General features: G+C 54.1%; 3 protein-coding genes across 3 annotated transcripts in view; 2 read left to right on the top strand and 1 right to left on the bottom strand.

Moving 5' to 3' along the window:
• LOC129126570 (uncharacterized) overlaps positions 1–24,600 on the top strand; it is a 246,689-nt gene that overhangs the window by 48,858 nt on the left and 173,231 nt on the right. The window lies entirely within an intron of this gene.
• LOC129126568 (uncharacterized) overlaps positions 1–24,600 on the bottom strand; it is a 250,177-nt gene that overhangs the window by 84,941 nt on the left and 140,636 nt on the right. The window contains 1 exon segment of the mRNA XM_077186300.1: positions 23,681–23,691. Coding sequence (XP_077042415.1) covers positions 23,681–23,691 — 11 coding nt within the window.
• The window catches only part of LOC143695314 (uncharacterized), a 193,055-nt gene that overhangs the window by 49,023 nt on the left and 119,432 nt on the right, over positions 1–24,600 (top strand). The gene's annotated exons all lie outside the window — the stretch shown is intronic.

The raw sequence follows: 24,600 nt of genomic DNA, 5'->3' as shown, positions 1-24,600 counted from the left end.
TGCCAACTATCAGCACTCCCTGTCTGAAGGCAGAGTGCACCAAGGCCCAAAACCTGGAGGCGATAAAGAGAATGGACTAAAACCACAGCCAAGAAACACACATGCTCTGAAAAGGCAGACCCAGGGAGGGGCCATGTAAAATTATTCCTGGAATATGTAAAGTAGTTGATGGATATGCATGAGGGTCTATGAATATGCACCAGGCTGATGTAAGGGGAAAGGTATTTCAGGGCAATGCAGATTCCTTGGTTGTGGTTTTAGTCCATTCTTATCACCTCCAGTTTTTGGGCTTTGGTCCACTCTGACTCTGAGAAATTGAGGTTTTGGGATTTTTAGTATGTTGTGGATGGAAGCAAAATGGAGGGCACAGTGTTTCGTCCTGGGTTTCTTCTTCATGCTTCTTCCTTCTTCTTCATGAGTTGGGGTGGCTTTTTGTATTTGGGCAGAAATTCCACATTGCAGGCTCTTTGGGATCAGTTATTAGGTTAAAAGGGAAAATAATCTAGGTGTCAGTTCTTAATTGGATAGTTTAGTCTTAAAAGACCTTGGAACAAGAGATTGTTGGCCATTTTGTGCCTTCTAATGAAAAGCTGCTGAACTCCCAGTAATGAGGCTGTTTTACTGATAAGAAATAATAAACACTTGCATCTGAACATGAATTACTGTCTCAAGTGCCTTCAATCCAGAGCCAGTGAAACCAACAACTGGTACCCCACAGCTTGAGGTAGTGCCAAGGCAGAACTTGTCCATGCTCTTTTCCCCTGGTGATTTTCTACTGCCGTCCAGACTCTGATAGCAAAGCCGTGCTGGTGACAAAAGATTGACCTTGGCATCCTGGGGCACTTTCTGGGTGGGTGTTTGAATCTGCTTTTCCAGGCCTCGGGCTGAGCAGGGTGAGGCCGAGGCCTGGGCCCCTCCAGGCGGCGCCGGGAGCGCCCGGGGCAGCGGCGAGGGGCGGCCCTGAGGGGCGGCACAGGGGGCATTTCCCCCGAGCGGGCGGGCGGGCGGGCGGCGGGGAAAGGCGCCCTGGGCACAAGGGCAGGCACAAGGGCCCCGGCTCTCTGCAGTGCGGGCGGCCCAGCGCCAATCGCTGCTCCCGGAGCCGCTGCCAGGGCCGGGTCTCCTCCCCGCCGCTGACCCTGCACCTGCAGCGCTGCCTCCGCCTCTGCCGGGCTCCCCGGCACGGACGGCAAGGACGTGGACACGCTGCAGCAGGGGCCCAGCAGGGACACCCAGATGGTGCCGGGGCTGCAGCTCCTCTCCTGCAAGGAAAGGCTGACACAGCTCGGCTTCTTCAGCCTGGGAAAGAGACCCAGCCTTGATCCAGCTGTGGCCTTCCAGTACCTGAGGGCAACACACAAGAAAGCTGGACAGGGACTTTGTACGAGGGCAGGCAAGGACAGGACAAGGGAGCATGGATCCAAATGGAGAGAGATTAGGTTTAGGTAAGGGATTCAGAAAAAAGACTCTCCTGGAACAGGTTGCCCAGAGAAGGTGGGCATGTCCCGTCCCTGACAGTGTTCAAGGCCAGGCTGCATGGAGCTCTAGACAAGCCGGTCCAGTGCAAGGGGTCCCCAGCCACAGCAGGGGGTTGCAGCCATGGGATTTTCCAGATCCCTTCCAAGCCAAACCATGCCACGACTCCATGATTCTGGGATACTTCCCCTCCTCATCCTCTGGCAGAAAAAGGAACTTGACCCCAAGTTCCACACTGCAGACCATGTCTTTTGACAGCCTGCAACTGTGTCAACAGAGGATGAAAAGAGATGACATTACTGACACGATTTCCCTTTTCTACTTGAAAAGTAAATGCTCTGCTCCAGTCCACTCTGGCAAAATTGTCAGAAGAGGCAATTGTTCCCCATGAAATGCTTGGTCTCATGCAAAGAAGAAAGAAGCCAGAAGCCAACAGTCTTCGTTATTGCTACATTGTTTTCTTTGGTTACTTCTCTAATAGGAATGACTTTGGGATGTGATTTGTTTGTTTCTCTCTTTCGTTCCTTGGGGCGCTTCTCTTGATTGGTTTTACACTCGACTTCCCACTCGCTCGACATCCCCTTCTCCCTCTCACACTAACTCTATTCCCGTCCCTTGCTGTGCCGTCCGTGTTCCACCTCTCCCAGCCCGGCTGATGCTGCGTCCTGCAAGGCGCCCCTCGGCGGGGCCGCCCCGTGCCCGCCCGTGCCCGGCCCGCCGTGGTTCCGCCTCGGCCGGGCTCTCTCCGTCCTGGCTGTGGCGCCGCTGGAAGAGCCGCTCGCTCTGGTGCTGGCGGAGCAGTGCGGGCTTTTGGCTGCGTCTGGCGCGGGCTCTGGCCCAGCCCCGGCTGAGGCCCCGGCCCCGAACGAAGCCCCTGCCGCGGTTCCGCCCGCAGCCGCCCCGCTGCCGCCCGGCTCCCGCCCCGTGGCCAAGAGCGTGGCCGGCAGCTGCCCCGCTCCGAGCTCCGCCGCTCGCCAGCTCGGCCGCCGGCCCCGAGCCACCGCAGCCTGGGGCGCCTCGGCAAGCAGCAGCGCGCCGGGCGGGCGGGTGCCCGGGGCAGAAGAGCGGCAGCGCGGTGCCACCCGCACGGGCGGAGAGGCCTCCCCTGGAGCAGCTCTAGCAGCAGGGCCCGCTGCTGGGCAGCGGCGGCTGCGGCAGCGTTTACTCCGGTCCCCGCCTCGCCAATGGCGCCCCGGGAAGAGACGGGGCCGACTCAGAGGGTGGCGGCGGACGGCGGGCGACGAGCTCAGCCCGCCTCTGGCCTTGGCTCGCAGGCGGCCATCAAGCGAGTGTCCCGGGAGCGCATCTCGGAGTGGGCGCGGCTGGGGAGTGAGCGGGGCCAGCGGGAGGAGCCGGCGGGGCGTGCCGGGCGGGGCTGAGGCAAGGCCCGGCAGGGCGGCAGCCGGAACGCTGCGAGGGCAGCGAGCGTGGAGTGAGCGGGGGCCGCGCAGCGCCCCGGGCCGGGCCATGGCGAACCACGGCGGGGCCGGGCAGGGGCTGCCCGAGGCACAGCGCAGCATCAGCCCCGCTGACGGCATCGCGGTCCCCCCGCAGCGCAAGGGCGCCCTTGTGCCCCTGGAGCTGGCGCTGCTGTGGATGGTGTCGCGGCCTGGCTTCCCCGGCGTCGTGCGGCTCCTGGACTGGTTCGAGGTGCCCGAGGGCTTTGTGCTGCTCATGGAGCGTCCGCAGCGCTGTCAGCACCTCTGGTACTTCCTGCACGAGCGGCGGTTCCTGACGGAGCCCGTGGCGCAGGGGCTGTTCCGCCAGGTGCTGGAGGCCATGGGGCACTGCAGCAGCCGCGGCGTCCTGCACCCCCACATCAAGGCCGAGAACGTCCTCGTCGACCTGGCCACGGGCGAGGTGAAGCTCATCGACTTCGGCTGCGGCACGATCCTCCAGGACACGTTCTACACCCGGATGTCAGGTGAGCCCAAAGCCGGGGCCCAGCGGGGCAGTGGAGTTCCCCCCTTGGCTGGCAGAGGGGGAAGAGGGAGGGAAGGAAGGAGGCAAGGAAAGAGGGGGAATCCATCTTCAGCCAGCTGCAGCCAAGTTGCTTTATGGCAGGGCAGGGGCTGGCTGTTGTGGAACAGGAGCTGGCTGGGAGGGAGGGAGCAGCATGGGCCTGATGAGCTGCGCCCGTGTCCCATAGGAACGCTGGAGTACAGCCCACCGGAGTGGATCCTCTTTGGCTGCTACCATGGCCAGCCAGCCACCATCTGGTCCCTGGGCATCCTGCTCTATGAGCTGCTCTGTGGGCACCTTCCTTTCCACACCAACGAGGACATCGTCCGGGGCCAGCTCTTCTTCCCACCCCGGGTGTCTCAAGGTGGGGATGCGCCTTCAAGTCACGAAGGGAAGAACGGGGTTGGGAGGGGCGGCTGGCACATAAGCGTCCTGCTCTTGCAGCTGGTGAGGAGGTGCATCTCCTGGGCTTAGCTGGAGGAGGTGGCACCTGTGCCTCTGTGCTGGTGTCCTCTGCAAGAGAGGATCGATAGGAAGCTTTTGGCTGCAGCTCTGAGCACTCCTGGTGTGGCCTGGGCACTGTGGAATGTGGGAGAGCACGGACAGGAGCCTTGTCCCGCTGAGCTTTGTGGACAGTTGGCTAGCTGAGAAAGGTCACGTCAACATAATACCCCTGGTTAAGCAAGAAGGAGAGAAGTCTAGAAGTCAGCAGTCAGTGTCCATATAAGGCAAGGACATTATGCCCTTGATGCAACAACAGGATAGGGAAGAGGCTCTTTTGCCAAAAATATGAAGAATAGTTTCAACAGAATAACCACAAGAATGCAGAAGGAGGCGTAGTTGGCCGATAAGTAACTAACCAATAATGAGCACTCGTTTGCAATATGTATGAGCTTTATTAACACCAATATAAATATGTGTGACTCTCAGTAAAGTTCGAGACTTGCTGATCAGTCATACTGCATGCCACATTTCTCCCGCCGATCCAACACAAACCCAAACTCCAGCCCTGGGATACCCTATAAAAACCTCACGGCCCTGCCTTTGCCCTGTCTTTCGGGGGTCAGAAATGGACTCTGGAGCTTTCTGAAACCCAGACCCGTCTCGTTTGTTCCTGGCACCGGCAGCTGCAGCCTCTCTGGACACCATGAACTCTGGAGAATGGGGGCAGCCAGTGGGGACAGGTCCTGGACTGCAAGATAAGTGTGTGTTCTGTTTGCCATCTGTCAGTGGTGGGGCAGTTATCTTCTGTTCATTGGGCAGTTTCTCTCTTCCACAACCAATCCTCCCTCTGGGGAGGTGTGTTCCATTAATAGGCCATTAATTATTAATTATCTTCTGGTATTGGGCCACTGAGTATCACTGCATGGCTGATTAAATGACATCATCCCATTGGGAGATGCTCCGCCCAGGGGGAGGAGCCAAGCATTCCTACCTGGACAGAATCTGAGATTTGGAACACTGTAGGCAGCCTTTTCCTCCTGGATTCCCAGAGGAGCAGCTGTCTTCCTTCTCCATGGGATTCCCAGAGGATCAGCCTTTTCCAACTGGATTCCCAGAGGAGCAGCTGTCTTTCTTCTCCACGGGATTCCCAGAGGATCAGCCTTTTCCAACTGGATTCCCAGAGGAAGGAAGATTCCCAGGCCCATCTACAGCAGCCCTGGACCTTCAGAGGAAAACTCCACCCTTCTCCAGGATCCCTGCTCCAACAGAGCCACACCTGGCACTGCAGGAGGGCTGCAGCCACCACTGAATGGGACTGCTGCCAGCACCCTGACCCACAGGGGGTCAGGCCCTGTTCTGACTCTGTCAGTGGGGTTTTTTTCATTTGTACTACTGCATTTATATTTTTAATTTTTCCTAAAAAAGAACTGTTATTCCTATTCCCATATCTTTGCCTGAAAGCTCCTTAATTTCAAAATTATAACAATTCAGAGGGAGGGGTTCACATTTTCCACTCCAGGGGAGGCTCCTGCCTTCCTTAGCAGACACCTGGCTTTTCAAACCAAGACAATAACAAAGTTACTTGAACACCACAGATAGAAAATCCATTTTAATCTCTGCAAAAAGCCAATATTATGTGTCCATAACAATAAACCTCTCGCTGAGTGATGGTAGATGTCAAAGTAACTTTGTTCTAAAGATATAGTTTTTATTTCTGTTGTTAATTAAGCTTAGTGAAATAGCTGCTTGTGTTAAACTGCCTGCTTGGATGGGATAACATCCAATGCACACAGGATGAGGACACCTGTACAGATCTGCCAACTATCAGCACTCCCTGTCTGAAGTGAGCTACACTTTGGTAACATCTCATGTTTCATGCATGCAGTGGGTGACCAGATGATTTAAAATGCTAATGAAATAAACAACAAAGATTTTAAAATGCTCATAAACTAAACAAGAAAGGTCATTTATGTTCCTCAAAATAACAACAACAACAACAAGAAGTTCTGGTTTAATGAAAGGTGGAATCTGTTGCTCTTAAGAGCAAAGATTCATAGCTGGAATAAAGAGTGTTCAGCCCAGCTGTTTCCACTATGAGGCCGTATTTCATCCCCCCTGAAAGTCCTTCATGTTTGCACAGAAAACTGTCCCTGCACAGCCCAATAAATTCCATCACTTCAGCTGGCCAAACAACCACTGTGGTCAAGTGGGGTCTGAGCAGCTTCCAGGATCCCAAGCAGCTTCAGAAGCTTCATTTTACACCTCCTCTTCTCCCAGTGAATACCCAGCACCACCATCACTGTGGACCCATAGCTATGGATCACTGGCCTGGCCAGCACAGGGCTAATGTTTGCATCAGCCAGGAGGAGCTGCTCTGCCTGCCTGTCTGTCTCAGCCTCAGCCCTGAGACCCCAAATGCCTCCATTCTGGCCCAATCCTTCCTGGTGCTGAGCATAAGAACTCGTGCAGACAAGAGCAGGGAGGGAATCTCCCCAGCCGTTTATCACCTCAGCAACAAGACCTTGGTACCAGGCTGTTATCTGTAGCAGAAAGCAGCAGCAGGAAGGAGGCACCAGATCACCAGCCCCAGGCCATGGCCCTGGTGCTGTCCTTACCAGTGATCAGTGTCTGCAGCTCTCCAGGAGCTCAGGGAGCAGGGATGCTCCTCACCATCTCATCTTACCCATGCACCCAAAGCCACAGCCAGCTGTGTGCTCCTGCCCACCAGCACATGCCAAGGCACAGCGTGGGGTTCTTGGGGAGGTGTCCTCTGCAGGGCCAGGAGCTGGACTTGGTGATCCTTGGGGGTCCTTTCCAGCCCAGGATATTTTGTGATTCTAAGGCTTTGGCCAGCCCAGGTTTCAGCCACCTCCCTGATCCAGGTGTGATTGACCCCAAACCAGATCTTGCCTCTGTCTACCCTCCAGTGCAAGGAACATGTTGCATCTACCCCAGCCCCCCTGCTTGTGTCTGATGGATCATGCTGACCTTTTCAACATATTTCTTGCAGTATTATAAAACATTATCTGACAAACAATAAACCAAAAAAAAAAAAACAACCAAAAAAACCCCAAAAAAATAAGAAAAAACAAACCAAAAAACCAACAGACCAGCCCAAAGGAAATCAATTTGGGTAATGATGGCCTTTTGTTCCAGTTTATCCTGCACCAAACTCCACAGATGGTAACTCTGAACATTTCCCAGACCTTCACAGCAGAGCTTGGAACTGTCTCTCTGATTTATTGGTTGTTTCATGACACGTGCATTTCTCCTATATAATCCCAGTGTTTTGCTTAGAAGCCATATTATAACTGGGAATCAATCTTCTTCATTTGAACATCTAGGACAGATTCACACATCATTTCACCATTAACTAGGATAGACTCAGCCTTTCAGATCTTTCAGGTTTCAAGCCGGGCTGTGTTGTTTCAGTTCTTTGCTGCTGCTTGTGTTTTGTGAAAAAAAAAAAAAAAAATTAAATAACCAGGCTTTGGGACTTTCTGTTGCGGCTTGAAGAAGAACACAGGTTGTTTCATTGCTGTTGTGAGACATGTGTTACCCGGCTCATTAATTCACAACAGTTCTTGTTTTCTCTGCCTTTTTCACGCTGATGTGAGACATTTGTGAAGTCCAGGGTTGTACTGCAAGTGATAATGCTGCAGTAAAGTCTGATAAACTGAGATTCCAACAAAAAAGTATGAAAAATGTAATCTCTAAAGTTCTGAAAGCTCACATGTGACAAAACCCATAAATCAGCCCAGAAGCAGTCATTATGGTGAGTTACTAACTAGATTATGCAGCTGCATTTGTCATCATTTCCCATTACGTAGAGAATAAACCTGTCAGGCTGATTTATGGCAGAGGGCTCCACAAGATGGGAACTGGCACCTGTACTGTTCTGTGGAAAACGATGAGAAATGCTGTGTCTGCTCAAGTGCTGAATGGAAAAGGAAGGAGGGGAGATAACTGTTATTTGAAGGCACTGATTCAGGGACAAAGACTTCAGAGAGGAGTCATGCTTACTCCCATGGGATGGCAGGAAGAGTATCCACCAACCTGTCCCAACAGCAGCAGCAGCATCAGAATGCGTTCTCCACAGGTGGAGGGAAGAGAGGAGAGAGGAGGTCTTTTGAGGAGACCAAAGTCAATCATGGAGAAATCCTAGAATTCTGGAATGGTTTGGGTCACAAGGAATCTGAAAAACCATCTTGTTCTAACCCCTGATGTGGGCAGTGACAAACTGAACAGCTGAATGCCTGGCTACTCAGGGGATACTCAAGGTTTTGGATTCCATGCCTGTGCATCTACCGTGGAGCAGCTGGGTCTGCTGGGAGCAGATGGCATCCACCTGAGCCCAGACCAGGCCAAAAGATGGGCAGATGTGGGACTGAGCAGGGCGAGGGACATCCCTGCACAGCAGCGCTCTGACAAGAGCAGCAGTGGCCTCCTCTCAGTGCCCTTCCCCGAGCAGCAGCCGCTGAACACCATGGTGGCTACACAGATGCTTTTGGCTCTGCAATCCCTTTGTACTCAAAGGCCACGCTGGGCATTTCAGCTGGGCTGGAAGGTCTGGCTGGGCAGGGAACAGGCAAGAGGCACTGCTGGTGTGACCTCCATGTGCTCACTGGGGACACAAGGAAGATTCTGTTCATCCAAAGAAAAACACAAGCAGCCAGTCCCTGCTAACACAGCAGTGCGACTCTGTCCAGAGCAGCTCAAATTCTCTGCCAGAACCACCCCCCTGCACCTTCTTGATCTGAAGGGGACTAGAAGTGGTTTCACTGCAGTTCTTTATTTCTGCTGTCTGATAATGGGAAGGTTTCAGAGAAGTCTTGGATGGACTGGATCAGGGAATAGTCAAGCAAGAACAACTGAGCAACCATCACCCAACCCCACTGACAGAAGAACAAGTCCCATTAGGAAAAGCACCTCAGGTGTTTTCATAGTTGATAATATGTATCCTACTCAACATTATTGATTATAATCTTTTCCCTTTGGAAACTTATCAGTGGGGACTTCTGCCTGCTTTGTGAAGGGAGCCCCTGGGGCCCATTCCCTCCCAGAGGGGCTGCACTTGCTGCCTGCCGGGGCTTTCATTGCTGGGCCCACTGGGAGCCCCTGAGCTGGGCTGGGCACCAAGGGCAGGGCTGGCCCGGCTGTGATGCCTCTGGCCCCTGTGACACCAGGGGCAGCGTGTCACAATGGGGGCAGCTGGAAAAGGCCCCCGCAGGTAACGCTGGCCCAGCACAGCCTGGGCAAGCGGTGAGTGCGCACGTGGCGGGGCTGGGCCGGGCCAGGGCCGGGCCACAAGCGCCGCACCCGGGCCTGCATTGTCCCCCTGCACCCAGGGCCAGCCCCTGGGGCCGGCGCCTTGGCCGGGGCACGGGGCTGCTGCTGCTGGCCCACTGGCACAGGCCCTGCTGCCTGCCAGCTGCCCGGGGCCCTCTGCTTCTGCCCTCACATCCCTGCGCCTCCGGGCCTCACTTCAGCCCCCACAAGCTCCCTTGGCAGCCCCAGTGAAAGCCTTGTCTCTCTCCTCCTGCAGACCATGGCGCACAGAGCAGTCCTGGCTGGGCTTGTGCTGCTCCTCTTCCTGTTCCCACTTTCCGTGGTGGACAGATTTCACGGGGATGGGCAGCCCCGTGCAGAGGAGATGAAAGCGGCCCCCCCAGAGCCAGCTGAGCCTGGCTGGGGAGCCTGGCTCCTGGCTGCCTTGCGCTACCTGCACCAGCTCTGGCAAATTGCTCAGCCGCTGCTCCTGCTTTTGGGCTGGTGGCTCAGGCGCAGAAGGGCAGCCACGAGGCAGAGAGCAGCGGCCCAGAGAGCTGAGGAAAAGGCCAGAAGGAGGAAGGTGGAAAGCGAGCGGAGAAGGCGGCTACTTAGGAAGAGATTCAAAGACATGGAGCAAATGCGCCGGGCCACGAAAGAAATAGAAAAGCAAATGGCCAGGCTGATTGGAATGAATAGGGATACAAACAGGATGCTGAAGGTAGGCAGGGCAGGCTTTTGGAGGAGCACAGGCAGTGGCTGTGTGAAGAAAAGCTTCCTGCTGGAGATGCTCTCTGGGCCGGCCAAGGCGAGCCGCACATCTTTGTGAGCAGCCGGCGCACAGAGCTGCGCTTGCTGCCCAGCACAGCCCTGCGCCGGGGCACAGGCTCCGGGCTCCTGACACACCCTGCCCCTCTGCCCTCTCTCTCCTCACGGGATCTGTAGTAACTGCATCGATTTTAACCCTTTTCCATACAGAGCCTTTGCATCTGCTCGGAGGAAAGCTCCATCTGAAGGCATCAGGCCCAATTATTGGAGATTGATTCAGATTCTTCAATAGTTTTGAAATATTTAAAATAACTTATTTAAAAATAGTTGTCTTTAGAAACATTTTCCAAATTTTTTATTTCTATAATGTAGATTAATACTCTTGTAAGATATCATAAATATTTTAATAATATGTAGTAATTAAAGAATGGCACTTTTCTTTAGATTATATAGAACTTATAATTCATCAAAATTACCAAGAATTATTGCAGTTAAGCAAAACTGAAGTATACTTTATTTCTGTTTAAAACAGCAAATGTTGCTTAATCTCCATGGTCCGATAATTATTTTGTGTCTTGTTTAATATTCATATATACAGTATATAGACTGTCGCTACGAATGCCTATAATCACAATTGGTTAATTTAAATTACACTCTCTGCCCTCCTGTCTCGGGAGGGTGACTTCCCTCAGGCAGCTGCAGTCCCTGTCAAGATGCAATAAAGGCAATGCCTGAACAAACGCTGTGTCTGTGAGTGTCCATGCTGGACTCAGGTGTCAGCTGTGGGGAATTCCTGACACAGGGGCACCACAGCAGCCCTTGGCCATGCAGAGGCTCCTTTCCTCCCCTGCAGCAGCTGCTCCTTTGGTGCTGTGATCCAGCCTCTGCTCTGCGCGATGCCAAATGCAAGAAAACCAGGAGTGCCACCACTCAGACTGTCACTCGGGTCCCTGCAGAGCTCAGGAGCCACCATGGCTGTGTAGGTGTGGAACCTGCAGTGGGCCATGACAGCAGGGACAGCAGGGACAGGGGGACACAGCACAGCAATCACAGCCCGGCTGCCCTGGGACAGGCCCAGCAGGCGGACAGGACACGGGGCAGGCAGGAGTCCCCATCCTCTCTGTGCCCTCCTGAGCACAGGCACATAAGGGACAGGGGCAATGGGGACACAGCCGGCCCCTCTCCTCTGGGAATATCCCACCTGCCCAGGGGCCCTGACAGAACGCAGGGGCTGAGGCTCTGCAAGGGGAACCCAAGGGTGAGCAGGAGGACCTCCAAGTCACATCTGCCCACATTCTGCATGCAAACTGCTGCGTGGAGGAGAAAACCAGAGGGGCCTTGCCACAGCAGATCCCATCTGAGGGAAGGTGTTCTCTATTCCTGCACACGGGTGCCCCATGCAACATGGAGCACATGAATGCACTTTGACACCAGATTCTCACCCCTGCTCGAGCGCTCTGGCACAGCAGGAGCGGCCATTCCCTAATAACACACGGGTTTGCAACTCTTGTGCAAAGCAACACAAATTGTCTCTCTCCTCCTGCAGACCATGGTGTCCAAATCAGTCCCTGCCCTGCTGGTGCTCCTCCTCTTCCACTTCCCACGGCCCGTGGTGATCAGTGGGGATGAGGATGCAGAGCTGGGCAAAGAGGGCCTGGAGCAGGCTACCCCAGAGGCACCCGAGCCTGCCTGGGGACCCCTGCTCTGGGCAGCCGTGCAGCAGGGGCCCTACTGGGCTGCTGCTGAGCTGCTCCTCCTGCCTTTCTTCCTCAGCCTCAGGCCCAGAAGGGCGGCCATGAAGCAGAGAGCAGTGGCCCGGAGAGCTGAAGAAGAGGCCAGAAGGCGCAGGATGGAAATGGAGCAGAGAAGGCTTCGCTTCAAGAGGACATGCAAAGACTTGAAGGAGATGTGGAGTACCATGAAGATGATCAAGAAGAAAATGGCCAGGCTGATTTGAATGAACAGCAAGGTGAGCTGGTTCCTGCTGTGCAGCTGAACTCATTGTGTTCAATCAGATTTCCTCTGCACGGATGTCATTGTAGTCAGATGAGAAATTGGCCCCTTAATTGGAATGCAGTGGTGCATAGAGCTGTAGTCTAATGTTTTAATGTAGCTGACCTGTGCCCTGATAGCAAGGGGTGTTTAACAAATCTGGTATTGCCAGAAGGCTTTTGTTACTCTCAGACTGTGCTCTGCACATGGAGCAGCAGAAGAATTAAGGCCAAATCCTCCCTCGGGAACTGGAGGATATCACACGTGGGTAAGGAGCTTTTGTAAGGGTGAATTGACTGTTCTTCTCTCCCACCAGGTGACCCTGTGCTCCAACACGGTGATGGAGTTCTACCAGAGAATGCTGGTGGACCTGGAGGGTGTTGGCAAGGGAGGGGCAACCCTGATCATCACAGCCAGGGCCCAGCCCTTGCCTGGCTCCCCCAGGCACTGCCTTGCCCAGGCTTTGCTGGCTGCAGCTGCCAAGGAGAAGTGCTGCTGAATGCCCTCATGTTGTGCCAGCTGGACATGAGAACAGCAGTGCTTGGGCAGCAGCCTGTGGTGAAAAGCACCCCTGCTCACAGCCAGCACGGGCCTGGGCCCTCTTCTAAAGGCACCAGCAATGATATCATTGATTGGCCTGGGCTTTGGTGCGTGAGGGGGAACAAATTTCCCGAGGGCCTCCTCTCCTTCTTCCTGCAAGAGGTGGAGTTGTGCTGGTGGTGAGCACCGTGCACGGGTTTGGGCCACACCAAGCAGCTGCTGAGAGTCAGGGTCTGGCTCTGTCCATGAGGGCCCATGGCAGGGGGGAAGTGGCTCCCAGCAAGAGTGGGGAGGGCAAGGTCTGACGAGGGGAAAGCAGCCCTTGGTGGGGCAGGTCAGCTCCAGATTTTCTCCTTCCCTCTGCTTCCCATTTTGAGCTTTAATGTTGTCAGAGCTGAGCCCAACAGTCGTGGTTGCTGCAGCAGAATTCCATGCTGCTGTGCTGCTGTGGGTGTCAGTGTGATGCCCAGAGGGATGCAGCTCCCTGGGGCTGTTCCCTGTCCCAGGCAGAGCCATGCAGGCAGTGCCTGGGCTGCCATTCTGTAAAGCAGGTGGAGCTGGGGCCAGGCAGGGCCTGGAGCTGTGCAGTGGAGGAGCCAGGGAGCTGCAGGGCCTGGCAGGGGCTGATCAGCCCCTCTGTGGGGCAGCTGCGGTCTCGTGCCCTCCAGGGCTGGGGCAAAGAGCTGAGTTCTCAGGCAGGGCAGCAGCACCATGGCAGAGAAGGGAGTCATTTGTACTGAGACACTGGGGTTGTGGACCCGCGGACCCTCCCCATTTTGGGGGTGTTGGGGGGGCCCCAGGGCCGCCCCGAGGGCCGAGGGGGGATCGAAAGCCCCAAACCCGAGGGGCTCCTGGGGGTGCCCAGTTCCTCCCGTCCCCACCCCGAAACAGATCCTGACCAATCAGAGCGCGGGACGCTGATGACGATCCCGTTGCCGGGCAGAAACTCGGCGCACTGGCCCCGCCCGGCGATTTCCAGCGAATCAGCGCCCGGCTCGGCTGTGACTCATCGCGTGCCGGGCAGAACCCAGCGCCTCTCGGAGCGCTGGCCAATCAGAGACTGCGCGGGGCCATTCCCAGCCAATCAGAGCGTTTGTCGCTGATGGCTCTCAGTGTCCAGGAGCGGAATTTGGGGCGGGGGGCGGTGACCCCGGCGATGGGGATGGGGCGTGCGGGGGCAGCTGGGGCCGCACTGGTGGCACTGGGGGCGCTGGGAGCCCCCCCGGCCGCGGGGGGAGCGGGGGGCGCGGGGAGAAGGGGGCGGGGGGGCCCCAAATTCAACCAAAGGGGGGTCGGGACCCCCAAAGGGAGCAGGCGGGGCCTGGAACCCCCAAAACCAAGCACGGGGGAGGGGATTTGGGACTGGGGGAACGATGGGGAAGGGGCGGGAGAGCGGCGGGAAGAGGGGGATGGGACCCCCAAATTGAGGTGGCAGGGAGCTGTGGACTGGGGGAAACCCCCATCAAATCCCATTAAAATCCCATAAAAATCCCATTAAATTCCACTCAATTCCCATTAAATACCATTAAAATCCTATTAAAATATCGTGACATCTCATTAAAATCCCATAAAATTCCATTACAATCCCATCAAATTCCATTAAAAGTCCATAAAATCCAATTAAAATCCCATTAAATCCTATTAAATTCCTATTAAGTCCCATTAAAATCCTACTAAATTCCTATTTAAATCCATTAAAATCCCATCCAATCCCATAAAATGATCCCAAACCCACACAGAATTGGCCCTGAATTACCCCCCACACACACGGCCCTAAAAACCCAACAATGTGAAAATTTACCCCAAATTATCCCAAATTTACCCTGAATTACCCCAAAAAACCCCCAAATAACCCCAAAGGCACAGAAAGAACCCAAATCCCCCAAATGTCCCCAAATCCCCCAAATGACCCCAATCCCATAAATGATCCCTAATCCCATAAATTACCCCAAATCCCATAAATGGGATTGGGAGAGGGGAGGAGAGGGCAGGGAAAGGGGGAGTGGGACAAACTGGGCGAGGAAATCAAACTCTGCAGTCAGACAGAGCAGGGATTTGTGTATCCAGCGCTGGGAGCGAGGGGGATCTCTCTGGCAAAAACCCACTCGGTCTCCTTTAGCCTTCAGCTCCATTTTAAAAGTCACAATTACAACACTTCATTAGCATAGTCACATTTGCATAAAGCTGTGTCCCGGTTTTACAGCCGTGTGTGGCTTCAGCGCCTGCGTCCGTTCCTCCTGTGGCGGCCCTCAGTCTTCTGGTGCTCTTTTGATGAAGGCTTCTGTCGTCCTCCTCACGTTGGAACTTTTTACCTGGACCATCAGCCCATGCCTGGTGCTCCTTGTTCTTCAGTCTAACCTGGTCTGAGCTGATTTTGCCCTTTGCAAGCTCTGTTCAAACTTGCTCTCTCGCTCTCGGTGCGTTTGTTGTGTCGCTGGCTCTGCTCTCTCTCTTGCTCTGCTGCCTCGCTGGCTTTGCCTGCATGTGAAAAATGCATGTATTTTATGATTGGCTTTTCGCAAATATTAAAATTAATATTAGATGTCTTGTGTTAGAAAGCAATGCTGTATTAATTCTCTTAAGTACTGTGTTAAATATAGTTTTAGGTTATAAAAAATGTTAAAATAGAAACGATGCTATGTAGGATTCTTTTTTTACAGAAAGGACTCACAGTGAGATAGCAGCCACAGGACACCTAAATCTTTCAGAGAAAAAGAATTTCTTGCCCTCTTATCAGAAGAAATGAACTTCTTCCCACCTCGAAGGCGCTGTTAGGACTTGGAGGAAGAAGGTGGCACTGCCCAGACAGAATCCTGTGTTTGAATGGAATTTATGCATCATGGATGAAGTGTATGAATATGCTGTTGTTTTTAAGGGTTAATCCTTTGTTAACGGGTTCCTTTTTCAGGCTCGTGGTGCCCAGAAAAAGGTACCCGGACCTCCATAACCCTTTCTCTCTATTGTCTCATATTGTCCTAATTCAAATTGTCCAAATTATTATTACTCTAATTGTATTACTGTTTTTATAACCACTTTATTACTAATGAACTTTTACAATTTCAAAATCAAGTGATTGGCGTGTTTCACACTGCACATCTAGCTCCAGGGCTGCTTGTGCTGAACCTTTCCTTGCACAGCGCTGAGGATTCCCCCAGCCCGGGCTCCCAGCAGCTCCAGGCCCGGCCAGGAGGAGCAGCAGGGCCAGGGCTGGCCGGGCGTCCCCGCAGATGTGGCCCCCGCAGGTGGCACAGCTGGACCCTTGGGAGGCTGCCTCAGGCTTTATTGTCCACCAGCATCCCAGGAGGGAGCAGAAAATCCTCCTGCAGACGCTGATTCCGGAGGCTCCCAGCGCTTCCTCGTCTCCAGGAGCTTCTGCCAAGCCCCAGTGAAACCTCGGTGCCCCATTGTTCCACAGCCTCACAACGCTCTCCTGGCTCCCGTGAGGTCCCTCTGTGTCCCGCTGCTGCCTTGGCTCCATCAGGCTCTCCTGGCTCCATCAGGGTCTCCTGGCTTCCATCAGGGTCTCCTGGCTCCATGAGGCTCTCCTGGCTTCCATCAGGGTCTCCTGGCTTCCATCAGGGTCTCCTGGCTCCATCAGGCTCTCCTGGCTTCCATCAGGGTCTCCTGGCTCCATCAGGGTCTCCTGGTTTCCATCAGGCTCTCCTGGCTTCAATGATGCTCCACTCTGTCCCAAGGGGCATCCGCGGCTCAGCTTTGGAGCCCTGCAAGATCCAAAGGTTCCCCCCAAAAAACACCAGCCCAGGGACCCCCCGGATATTTGGGCTGAGCTCCCGCTGCCCAGGCACCTGCATGGAACCCAAGTGACCGCTGGGACTCCATGGAATGTCCTGGAACAAACTGTCCCTGGTCAGACAGGGGTGCCATGGAACACAGGTGCCACTGGGACACGGACACTGCCCATGGAACCGAGTGTCCATGGGGACAGAGCCGGGCCTGATGGAACACTGGAGAACATTGTCACCCCATGGAATCCATGGAACCAGGTGTCCATGGTGACACTGGAGAACATTGTCACCCCATGGAATCCCATGGAACCAGGTGTCCATGGAACACTGGAGAACATTGTCACCCCATGGAATCCCATGGAACCAGGTGTCCATGGTGACACTGGAGAACATTGTCACCCCATGGAATCCATGGAACCAGGTGTCCATGGTGACATTCGAGAACATTGTCACCCAATGGAATCCATGGAACCAGGTGTCCATGGTGACACTGGAGAACATTGTCACCCAATGGAATCCATGGAACCAGGTGTCCATGGAGACACTGGAGAACATTGTCACCCCATGGAATCCCATGGAACCAGGTGTCCATGGTGACACTGGAGAACATTGTCACCCCATGGAATCCCATGGAACCAGGTGTCCATGGTGACAGAGCCGGGCCCAATGGAACCTACTGGAACACAGGAGAACATTGTTACCTGTTGGAACCCGGGCTGCTGAGAATTTCGGACTTTCTGAGCTGGCAGACACTGACCCCCAAGAGAACACTGCATTTGACCTGAGGCTGTGGAGAAGGCTTCCAAAATGGAATGATGGAGCTGGGATTATGGGTGTGGAGTTTGAATAGAAGGGTGTAATATCACATGGTGGACAACTTGGAGTTTAAGGTTTTAGAATATAGTAATGTATATAAAGCAAGATGGAGGTTTTAGGGTGGAGGCTGATCCGTTTTCTTTGCCTTCTTCACCTGCTTCTTCTTCTTCTTCTTCTTCTTCTTCTTCTCCTCCTTGTTTTACTTCTCCTTCTCCTTCTCCTCCTCCTCCTCCTCCTCAGGTTTGGGTGGTACTGTGTAATTGGATAAAAAAGTCCCTTATGTTGGGCACGGGTGCTTGGTTATTGGGTTAAAAGTAAAAATAATTTAGGTGTCATTTCTTAATTGGACAGTTTATCCTCAGAAGACCTTGCAGAGAGAGAGACGGGGTTCCATTTTCACCTTGTTAGTGAAGTGCTGCAGAACTCACAGCTTGTGAGACTGTTCTAGAGACAAGAGCTAATGAACACCTGAGTCCAAACAAGAAATGCTGTCTTGGGATTTCATCCCGACCTTGGCAGAAAAGAAGCAAAAGAATTGACTGTTACCCCACGGAATCTCATGGAACCAGGTGTCCACTGTTTCACTGTGCAGCCTCAGAGAGTGGTGAGACCATTGTGTCACCATGGAATATCCTGAAACCACGGCTCCCTTGTGACAAACCTGGGCTTTATGAAACCAAGGAAACTGCTGGGATGCAATGGAATCTCAAGGAACCAAGGGTCAGCTGTCAACACATCAGCTTCTCAGGAAACCAAGGCAAACACTGTGACACAGAGAGGGGCCTCATGGGACCCAGGAGACCATGGTGACGCCGTAGTGGGATCTCATGGAACCAAGTGTGAATTGTTACAGGACCCAGGAGACCATGGTGACGCCGTGGTGGGATCTCATGGAACCAAGTGTGAATTGTTACAGGACCCAGGAGACCATGGTGACACCGTGGTGGGATCTCATGGAACCAAGAGCCCAGAGTTTCACAGCTCAGCCTCAAGGAGCGCTGGAGACCATGGTGTCCCAAAGGGAACACATGGAACAAAGGCTCCTTATTGACACAGCAGGGCCTCATGGAATGCAAGAGATCATCCTGATGGAATGGGAACTCATGGATTCAAGGGTCCACTCTTTTGCTGCGTGGCCTCATGGAATGCTGGAAACCATTGTGGCACCATGGAAATGAATGGCACAAAGGCTCCACTGTGACCCAGCAGGGCCTCATGGAACCAAGGACACTGCTGTGATACAATGGAATCTCATGGAACCAAGGTCCAGTTGTGACAAAGCTGGGCCTCCTGGAACCAAGGACAGTGCTGTGATGCAATGGAATCTCTAGGATCCAAGGATCAATTGTCAACCCATCAGGTCTCATGAAACCAAGCAGAACATTGTGACACAGTGGAATCTCATGGGAGCAAGGCTCTGCTTTGATCAAGTGGGGTCTCATGGGACACAGGTGCCACTGGGACATTGTCAGGCTTGGTAGGAACAAGACACCACTGTGTCAGACCAAGGCCTCATGGGACCTAGGAGAGCCCTGGGACACAATGGAACCTGATGGAACCAAGGGCCCATTGTGACACGGCAGGGTCTCCTGGAACCCCTGTGCCACTGGGACATTGCCAGGGCTGGTGCAAGCAAGGTTCCACTGTGACAAAGGAAGGCCTTGTGGCACCCAGGAGACCATTGTGGGACAATGGAATCTCATGGAAGCAAGGCCCCATTGTGACAAAGTGCGGCCTCATGGAAGCCCAGTGCCACTGGGACATCTCCAGCCTTGGAGGAAGCAAGTGTCCATTGTGACACAGCACAGCCTCAAATCACAGGAGAGCAGAGGGATGGAGCCATGGAATCTTGGGGAACCAAGTGTCAATTCTAAACACAGCGAGGACTCATGGAACCCAGGAGACCATTGTGATGCTGCACTTTGTCACAATGGGGCCGTGCTTCTATGAGGATCCATGGGCCCACCATGTCCTCCTGGGTTCCAGGAGGCCCCGCTGGGTCACAATGGCCCCTTGCTCCCACGAGCCACAGCACGGTCCCCGTTGCCCCTGGGTTCTGTGAGGCCCTGCTGCGTTCACAACTGACACTTGCTTCCATGAGATTCCATTGCGTCACAGTGGCCCCCATGTTTCCATGAGGTTCTGCTGTGTCACAGTGGACACTGGGTTCCACAAGAGCTGGCAATGTCCCAGGGGCACCTGTGTCCTGTGGGCCCCACTTTGCCAAAGCAGAGCCTTAGCTCCATGAGATTCCAGGCTGTCCCAATGCTCTGCTGAGTTCCACGAGGCTGTGCTGTGTCACAATGGACACTGAGTTCCACCTGCCCTGGCAATATCCAAGTGGCCCCTGGCTTCCATGAGGCCCCGTTGTGTTGGCAGGTGACACTTGGTTCCCCAAGATGTCATTGTCACGCCGCTCTCCTGGGCGCCCTGAGGCCTTGCTGTGTGTGAGAAATGACCGCTACTTTTAAAATTTTAAGGGTGATTCAACCTTGAAAAAAATGACAACAAAGGACTGAAACAGGAGAAATCACAGCACTGGGAGCCCTTCCCCACCCCGTGGCTATCAGCCACATGGCTCCTTCACAAATTGGCTGCTCCTCCTTTTAGACTTTTGGTGTTGCACCAGGTAATCCTAGCCCCACCCAAAGTCTGTCAGGTAACTCTTTGTGGCCGTCCATTGGTAGAGAATGCTTTCTTGCAACCTGACTGGAGAGCAGGTGTTGCCATGCCTGCCTTCCAGTGACAAACCTGCCCTCCCCAAATGCCCCAACCACCAAGGCCATTACAAGGGGAGGGGAAGAGGACTATGGGGGACAGATGACAATAACATCACTACACATCTTAACACACACATAGGATCTATCTCCTCACTGTGAGACCCAACTATGACATTACTCATCTGTAACACTGTGCAATAATGGAGCCTTGTTCCTACCAGGCCTGGCAATGTCCCAGTGGCACCTGTGTCCCATGAGGCCCCACTTGGTCAAAGCAGAGCCTTGGCTTAAGAATTGACCCTTGTTTCCTTGAGATTCCATCTGTGAAAAACACGTTCACTCTCCTGTGAAAATGCACAAAGTTTAATAGAGGACAATGGGAGAGCAGGACCATGGAGCAAAGGTTATTACGGCCGGGTGCCTCTTGGCACTCAGCCAGGAGCACCCTGTTACCTTTGGGGACCCCCTGAAATACCTTTCCCCTTACATCAGCCTGGTGCATATTCATAGAGCCTCATGCATATCCATAAACTACTTTACATATTCCAGGAATGATTTTACATGGCCCCTCCTTGGGTCTGCCTTTTCAGAGCATGTGTGTTTCTTGGCTGTGGTTTTGGCTCCTTCTCTTTATCACCTCCAGGTCTTGGGCCTTGGTGCACTCTGCCTTCAGACGGGGAGTGCTGATAGTTGGCAGATCTGTACAGGTGTCCTCATCCCGTGTGCATTGGATGTTATCCCACCCAAGCAGGCAGTTTAACACAAGCACACTTCTATCAGTTATTTCTCTACTATGTCTAAGCTAAATTAACAACAGAAATAAAAACTACATCTTTAGAACAAAGTTATTTTAACATCACACATATAAAATCCATTTTAATATTTGCAAAAAGCCAATATTATGATATTTATCTTTAACAGGGTGAAGGAGCCCTGGCCCAGGCTCTGGCCCTGGGGGACACGGGGACGCTGCCGGGGGGTCCCTGTCCCCCTGTGCCTCCCCCAGGGCCCCGGCCCCTGTCCCCGTGTCAGGCTCTGGGGTCGATCTTGTGGAACATCCTCTGGGGGAGGCTGCAGGGCCGGGGCCGGGGGGACCCGGGGGGACAGGGGACCCCGCTGTGCACGAGCAGGGTTGGACTGCTCTGGGGGGAGCTGTGAGGGGGCCGGGGCAGAGTGACCTCCCCAGTGACCTCACACAGCCCCCGTGATGTCACACAGCCCCTGTGATGTCACACGGCCCCTGTGATGTCACACAGCCCCATTGATGTCACACAGCCCCTGTGATGTCACACAGCCACCTGTGATGTAACACAGCCCTGGTGATGTCACACAATCAATCTCTTATGTCACACAACCTCCATATGATGTCATTCAGCTGCTATGTGATGTCACACAGCATATTTCTGATGTCACAGCCTTCTCTGTGACATCTCACTGCTGCTCTGTCACTCTGTGTCACAACCCACATTGTGATGTCACAGAGCCGCCTTCTCTGATGTCACAGCTAGCTCTGTGATGTCACAAGCCCCTCAGTGCTGTCACACAGCCCACTCTGTGCTGTCACACAGCCCCTTGCTGCCATCCCAGCTGCTCTGTGGCTCTGGGACACAGCCCCAGAGGTGCTGCTGTGACACAGCCCCCGCGGGGACATCCCACAGCCCCGGCCAGTGCTGAGCCCCTGTGAGCTCTGTCTGTGCCCTGCTCGTGTCCCTGAGGGGCCCTGGCAGTGCCCCAGCCCTGCTGGGCTGTGCACAGGAGCTGCTCCTGGCCAGAGCTGTCTCTCTGCAGCTCTGCTGCCCTTGCCAGGAGCTGCCTCTGGGCCAGGAGCCCGGCCCAGCTCAGCAGCACAGACACAGCACAAGGACTTTAATCACCCTCTGGGCCTTTGCTGCTCTTTGCATCACACCCAGTCCCTCAGAGTGGGCTCAAAGACTTCTCAAGAGCTCCAAGTCAGATTGAAAGACTGAAGTTTCTTGTACTTTAAAGAGATCCCTGTGAGGGACAGCACTGAGAAAGTGTCCCCAGGTTCCAGGGAGAGCAGAACACTGGAGGCACTGATGGCAGCTGGGGACAAACAAGGCAAAGGTGTCTCTGGTGCTGAGCAAACCTGGATTTGTTTCAGGAATGTAAAGGGCCAAGGCCTGAGCCCCAGGGCCTGGCCAGGCAGATCCTGTCCCTCCCTCCTTGCTCAGGGCTCTTCCCGGGATGGGCCCTGGCATGTGGGGATGGGCAATGCCAAGGGCAGGAGCGTGGGGCGGCCCCTGCCAGGCTGCTGAGCAGGGACAAGGAGGCAATGAGGCCCCAGGCCTGCAAGGGTCACTTGTCCCCTCCTGGCTCAGGCCCAGGGCCAGCAGCCATGGCCAAAGTGCTGCCTAGGCTGGCTCTGTCAGGGCTGTCTTGCAGCTGCTGCCCATCCCTGTGCCCTGTGCAGCCCAGGCTGTCCCACGGTGTCCCTGCCCTGGCCTCTGTCCCTGCAGGCTCTGGGCATCCCCCGGCTGCCCCACCTGGCTGGGCCCTTCCTTTGCTGACAGCTCTGCCTCCTGCCTGCCCCTGCCTGCCCACACAAAGCCTGGGGCTGCTCCAGGCTCCTGCTGGGGACGTGCTGCACCACAGCCCTGCCCTGACAGGGAAATTCCTTTCTCCTGCAGCCACTCTGGGCCTCCCCAGCTGCCCTTGGCGTTGATTCTTTCTCTCTCTGACTGTTTTCCACTATGTCAAAAGGATCCACCATCCCTGAAATCGCTCTTTAAACACTCTCATGGCTCTGCTCCACTGTCCTCAGTCTCCACCCCACTGAGCACAGACCTCCTTTGTCCCTGTACAGTGCTCATGGGCCCAAGGCCTCCAAACTGCCCCTCCTTGGGACATCTCTGGGCCCTCTCCAAGGTGTTTCCAAATGAAAACATTCGGCTCAGAGTCTAAAGAAATCACCAGAGGACAGGGCCAGCCCGACCTGTCTGTCCTGGCTACTTTTGTCTGGGAGCAATCCTTGGATATCCATAATTTGGGAGGCCAAATTCTAATTTTGGCCATGGTCCCTGGACAAGAAGGCTGGTTCTTTTCCATAGGAATGAAGGAACAGAGCCCCAGTGTTTCAGGGGCAGATGAGAGGTGACCACCAGAGGCCAAGGCCAGCCAGAGCTGGCAGGTTTTGTTTGGTGAGATACCCTTGCACAGAGGAAATTATTTTAGGGAGAGTACCCGTTCTGGCAATGGGCATCTGAAAAGTCAGACAGCCCTTTTCCATAGCAAGGAAAGCACAGAGCCCCAGTGCTCCAGGAGCTGATGAGAAGCAGCCCTTGACATCCCAAGATCAGCCAGAGCTGTCAGGTGGCCCCTGGGAGGCCAAGCCAGCCAGAGCTGTTCCATGTTCCCAGGGTTCCATGGGGTCCCACAGTGTCCCAATGGTCCCTTGCTTCCATGGGGCCCTGAGGTGTCATAATGCCCCCTTGGTGACACGAGGCCCTGAAGGCTGGAATGGTCTCCATGGTTCCATCAGGCCCCACAGAGCCACAATGGTCTCTGGGTCCATGGAGCCCCTCTGTGTCACCATGGCCCCTTGGTTCCCTGGGCTCCAGTGGTGCCACAATGATCCCCTTGGTTCCATGGGCTCCAGTGGGGCCACAATGATCCCCTTGGTTCCATGGGCTCCAGTGGTGCCACAATGATCCCCTTGGTTCCATGGGCTCCAGTGGGGCCACAATGATCCCCTTGGTTCCATGAGGTCCCCACAGTGTCCCAGGGATCTCCATGGGAAGGAAAGAACCCAGCCCCGCTGTTGCAGGCGCAGCCACCAGAGGCCCAGGCCAGCCAGCCTTGACGATACTGGCAGATTTTGCCTGGGAGCAACCCTTGGATATTGAGAATTTCAGAGGTGGAATCCCAATTTCAGACATGGACACTGGAGGAGAAGGATGGTTCTTTTCCATAGGAAGGAAAGCACAGAACACCGCTGGTGTCTCAGGGGCAGATGAAAGGCAGCCATCAGAGGCCAAGGCCAGCCAGACCTCTCTGTCCTGGCAGCTTTTGTCTGAAAGCAACCCTTGGATATTGGGAATTTGGGAGGTGGAACCCCAATTTCGGCCGTTTCTGCATGGATAAGAAGGACGGTTCTTTTCCATAGGAAGGAAAGCACCCAGCCCCAGTGTTTGGACAGCAGGGGAGAGGCACCCCCAGGAGGCCAAGGGCAGCCAGACCTGTCTGTCCTGGCAGCTTTCACCTGGGAGCAATCCTTGGATGTACGGAGTTTTGGAGGTGGAATCCCAGTTTTGGCCATGGTCAAGATGGGTGGTTTTGCCCATAGGAAAGTAAAGCACAAAGTCCAAGTGTTGAGGAAGAAGATGAGAGGTGGCCACCCTCAGGCCAAGCCAGCCAGCCCTGTCTCTCCTGGCACCTTTTGTCTAGGGGCTTTCCTTGGACATTGGGCATTTTGGAGGTGCAATCTCAGTTTTGGCTGTGGGTGCCTGGACAGGAAGAAGAGTTCTTTTCATAAGGAAGGAAAGCACCCAGCCCCAGTGTTTCAGAGGCAGATGAGGGCCAGCCCTCAGGAAGCCAAGGCCAGCCAGACTTGTCACTCCTGGCAGCTTTTGTCTGGGAGCTATCCTTGGATATAAGGAATTCCAGAGGCAGTTGCCCAGTTTTGGCCATGAATGCCTGGTTGAGATGGAGGGTTTTTTCCCACAAGAAATAAAAGTGAGAGTGGAGCCCTGGAAAATGTTAAAAATAGTCTTTGAAAATATTGGGCTTTGTGTTTTCTCAGGTCACTGCACCTGCCTAAGCAGTATGATAAAAGATATAATTGTTAGATGTGGTGATTGTTTAGTAATTAAATAGAATTATTATATAACCATAAGAAGAATCGTGAGAAA

Source organism: Agelaius phoeniceus, chromosome 15 (assembly GCF_051311805.1).
Source record: "Agelaius phoeniceus isolate bAgePho1 chromosome 15, bAgePho1.hap1, whole genome shotgun sequence".
NCBI classification, from domain to species: domain Eukaryota; kingdom Metazoa; phylum Chordata; class Aves; order Passeriformes; family Icteridae; genus Agelaius; species Agelaius phoeniceus.
The sequence above is the reverse complement of the archived record's forward strand: the minus strand, read 5'-3'. Positions and strand labels throughout refer to the sequence as shown.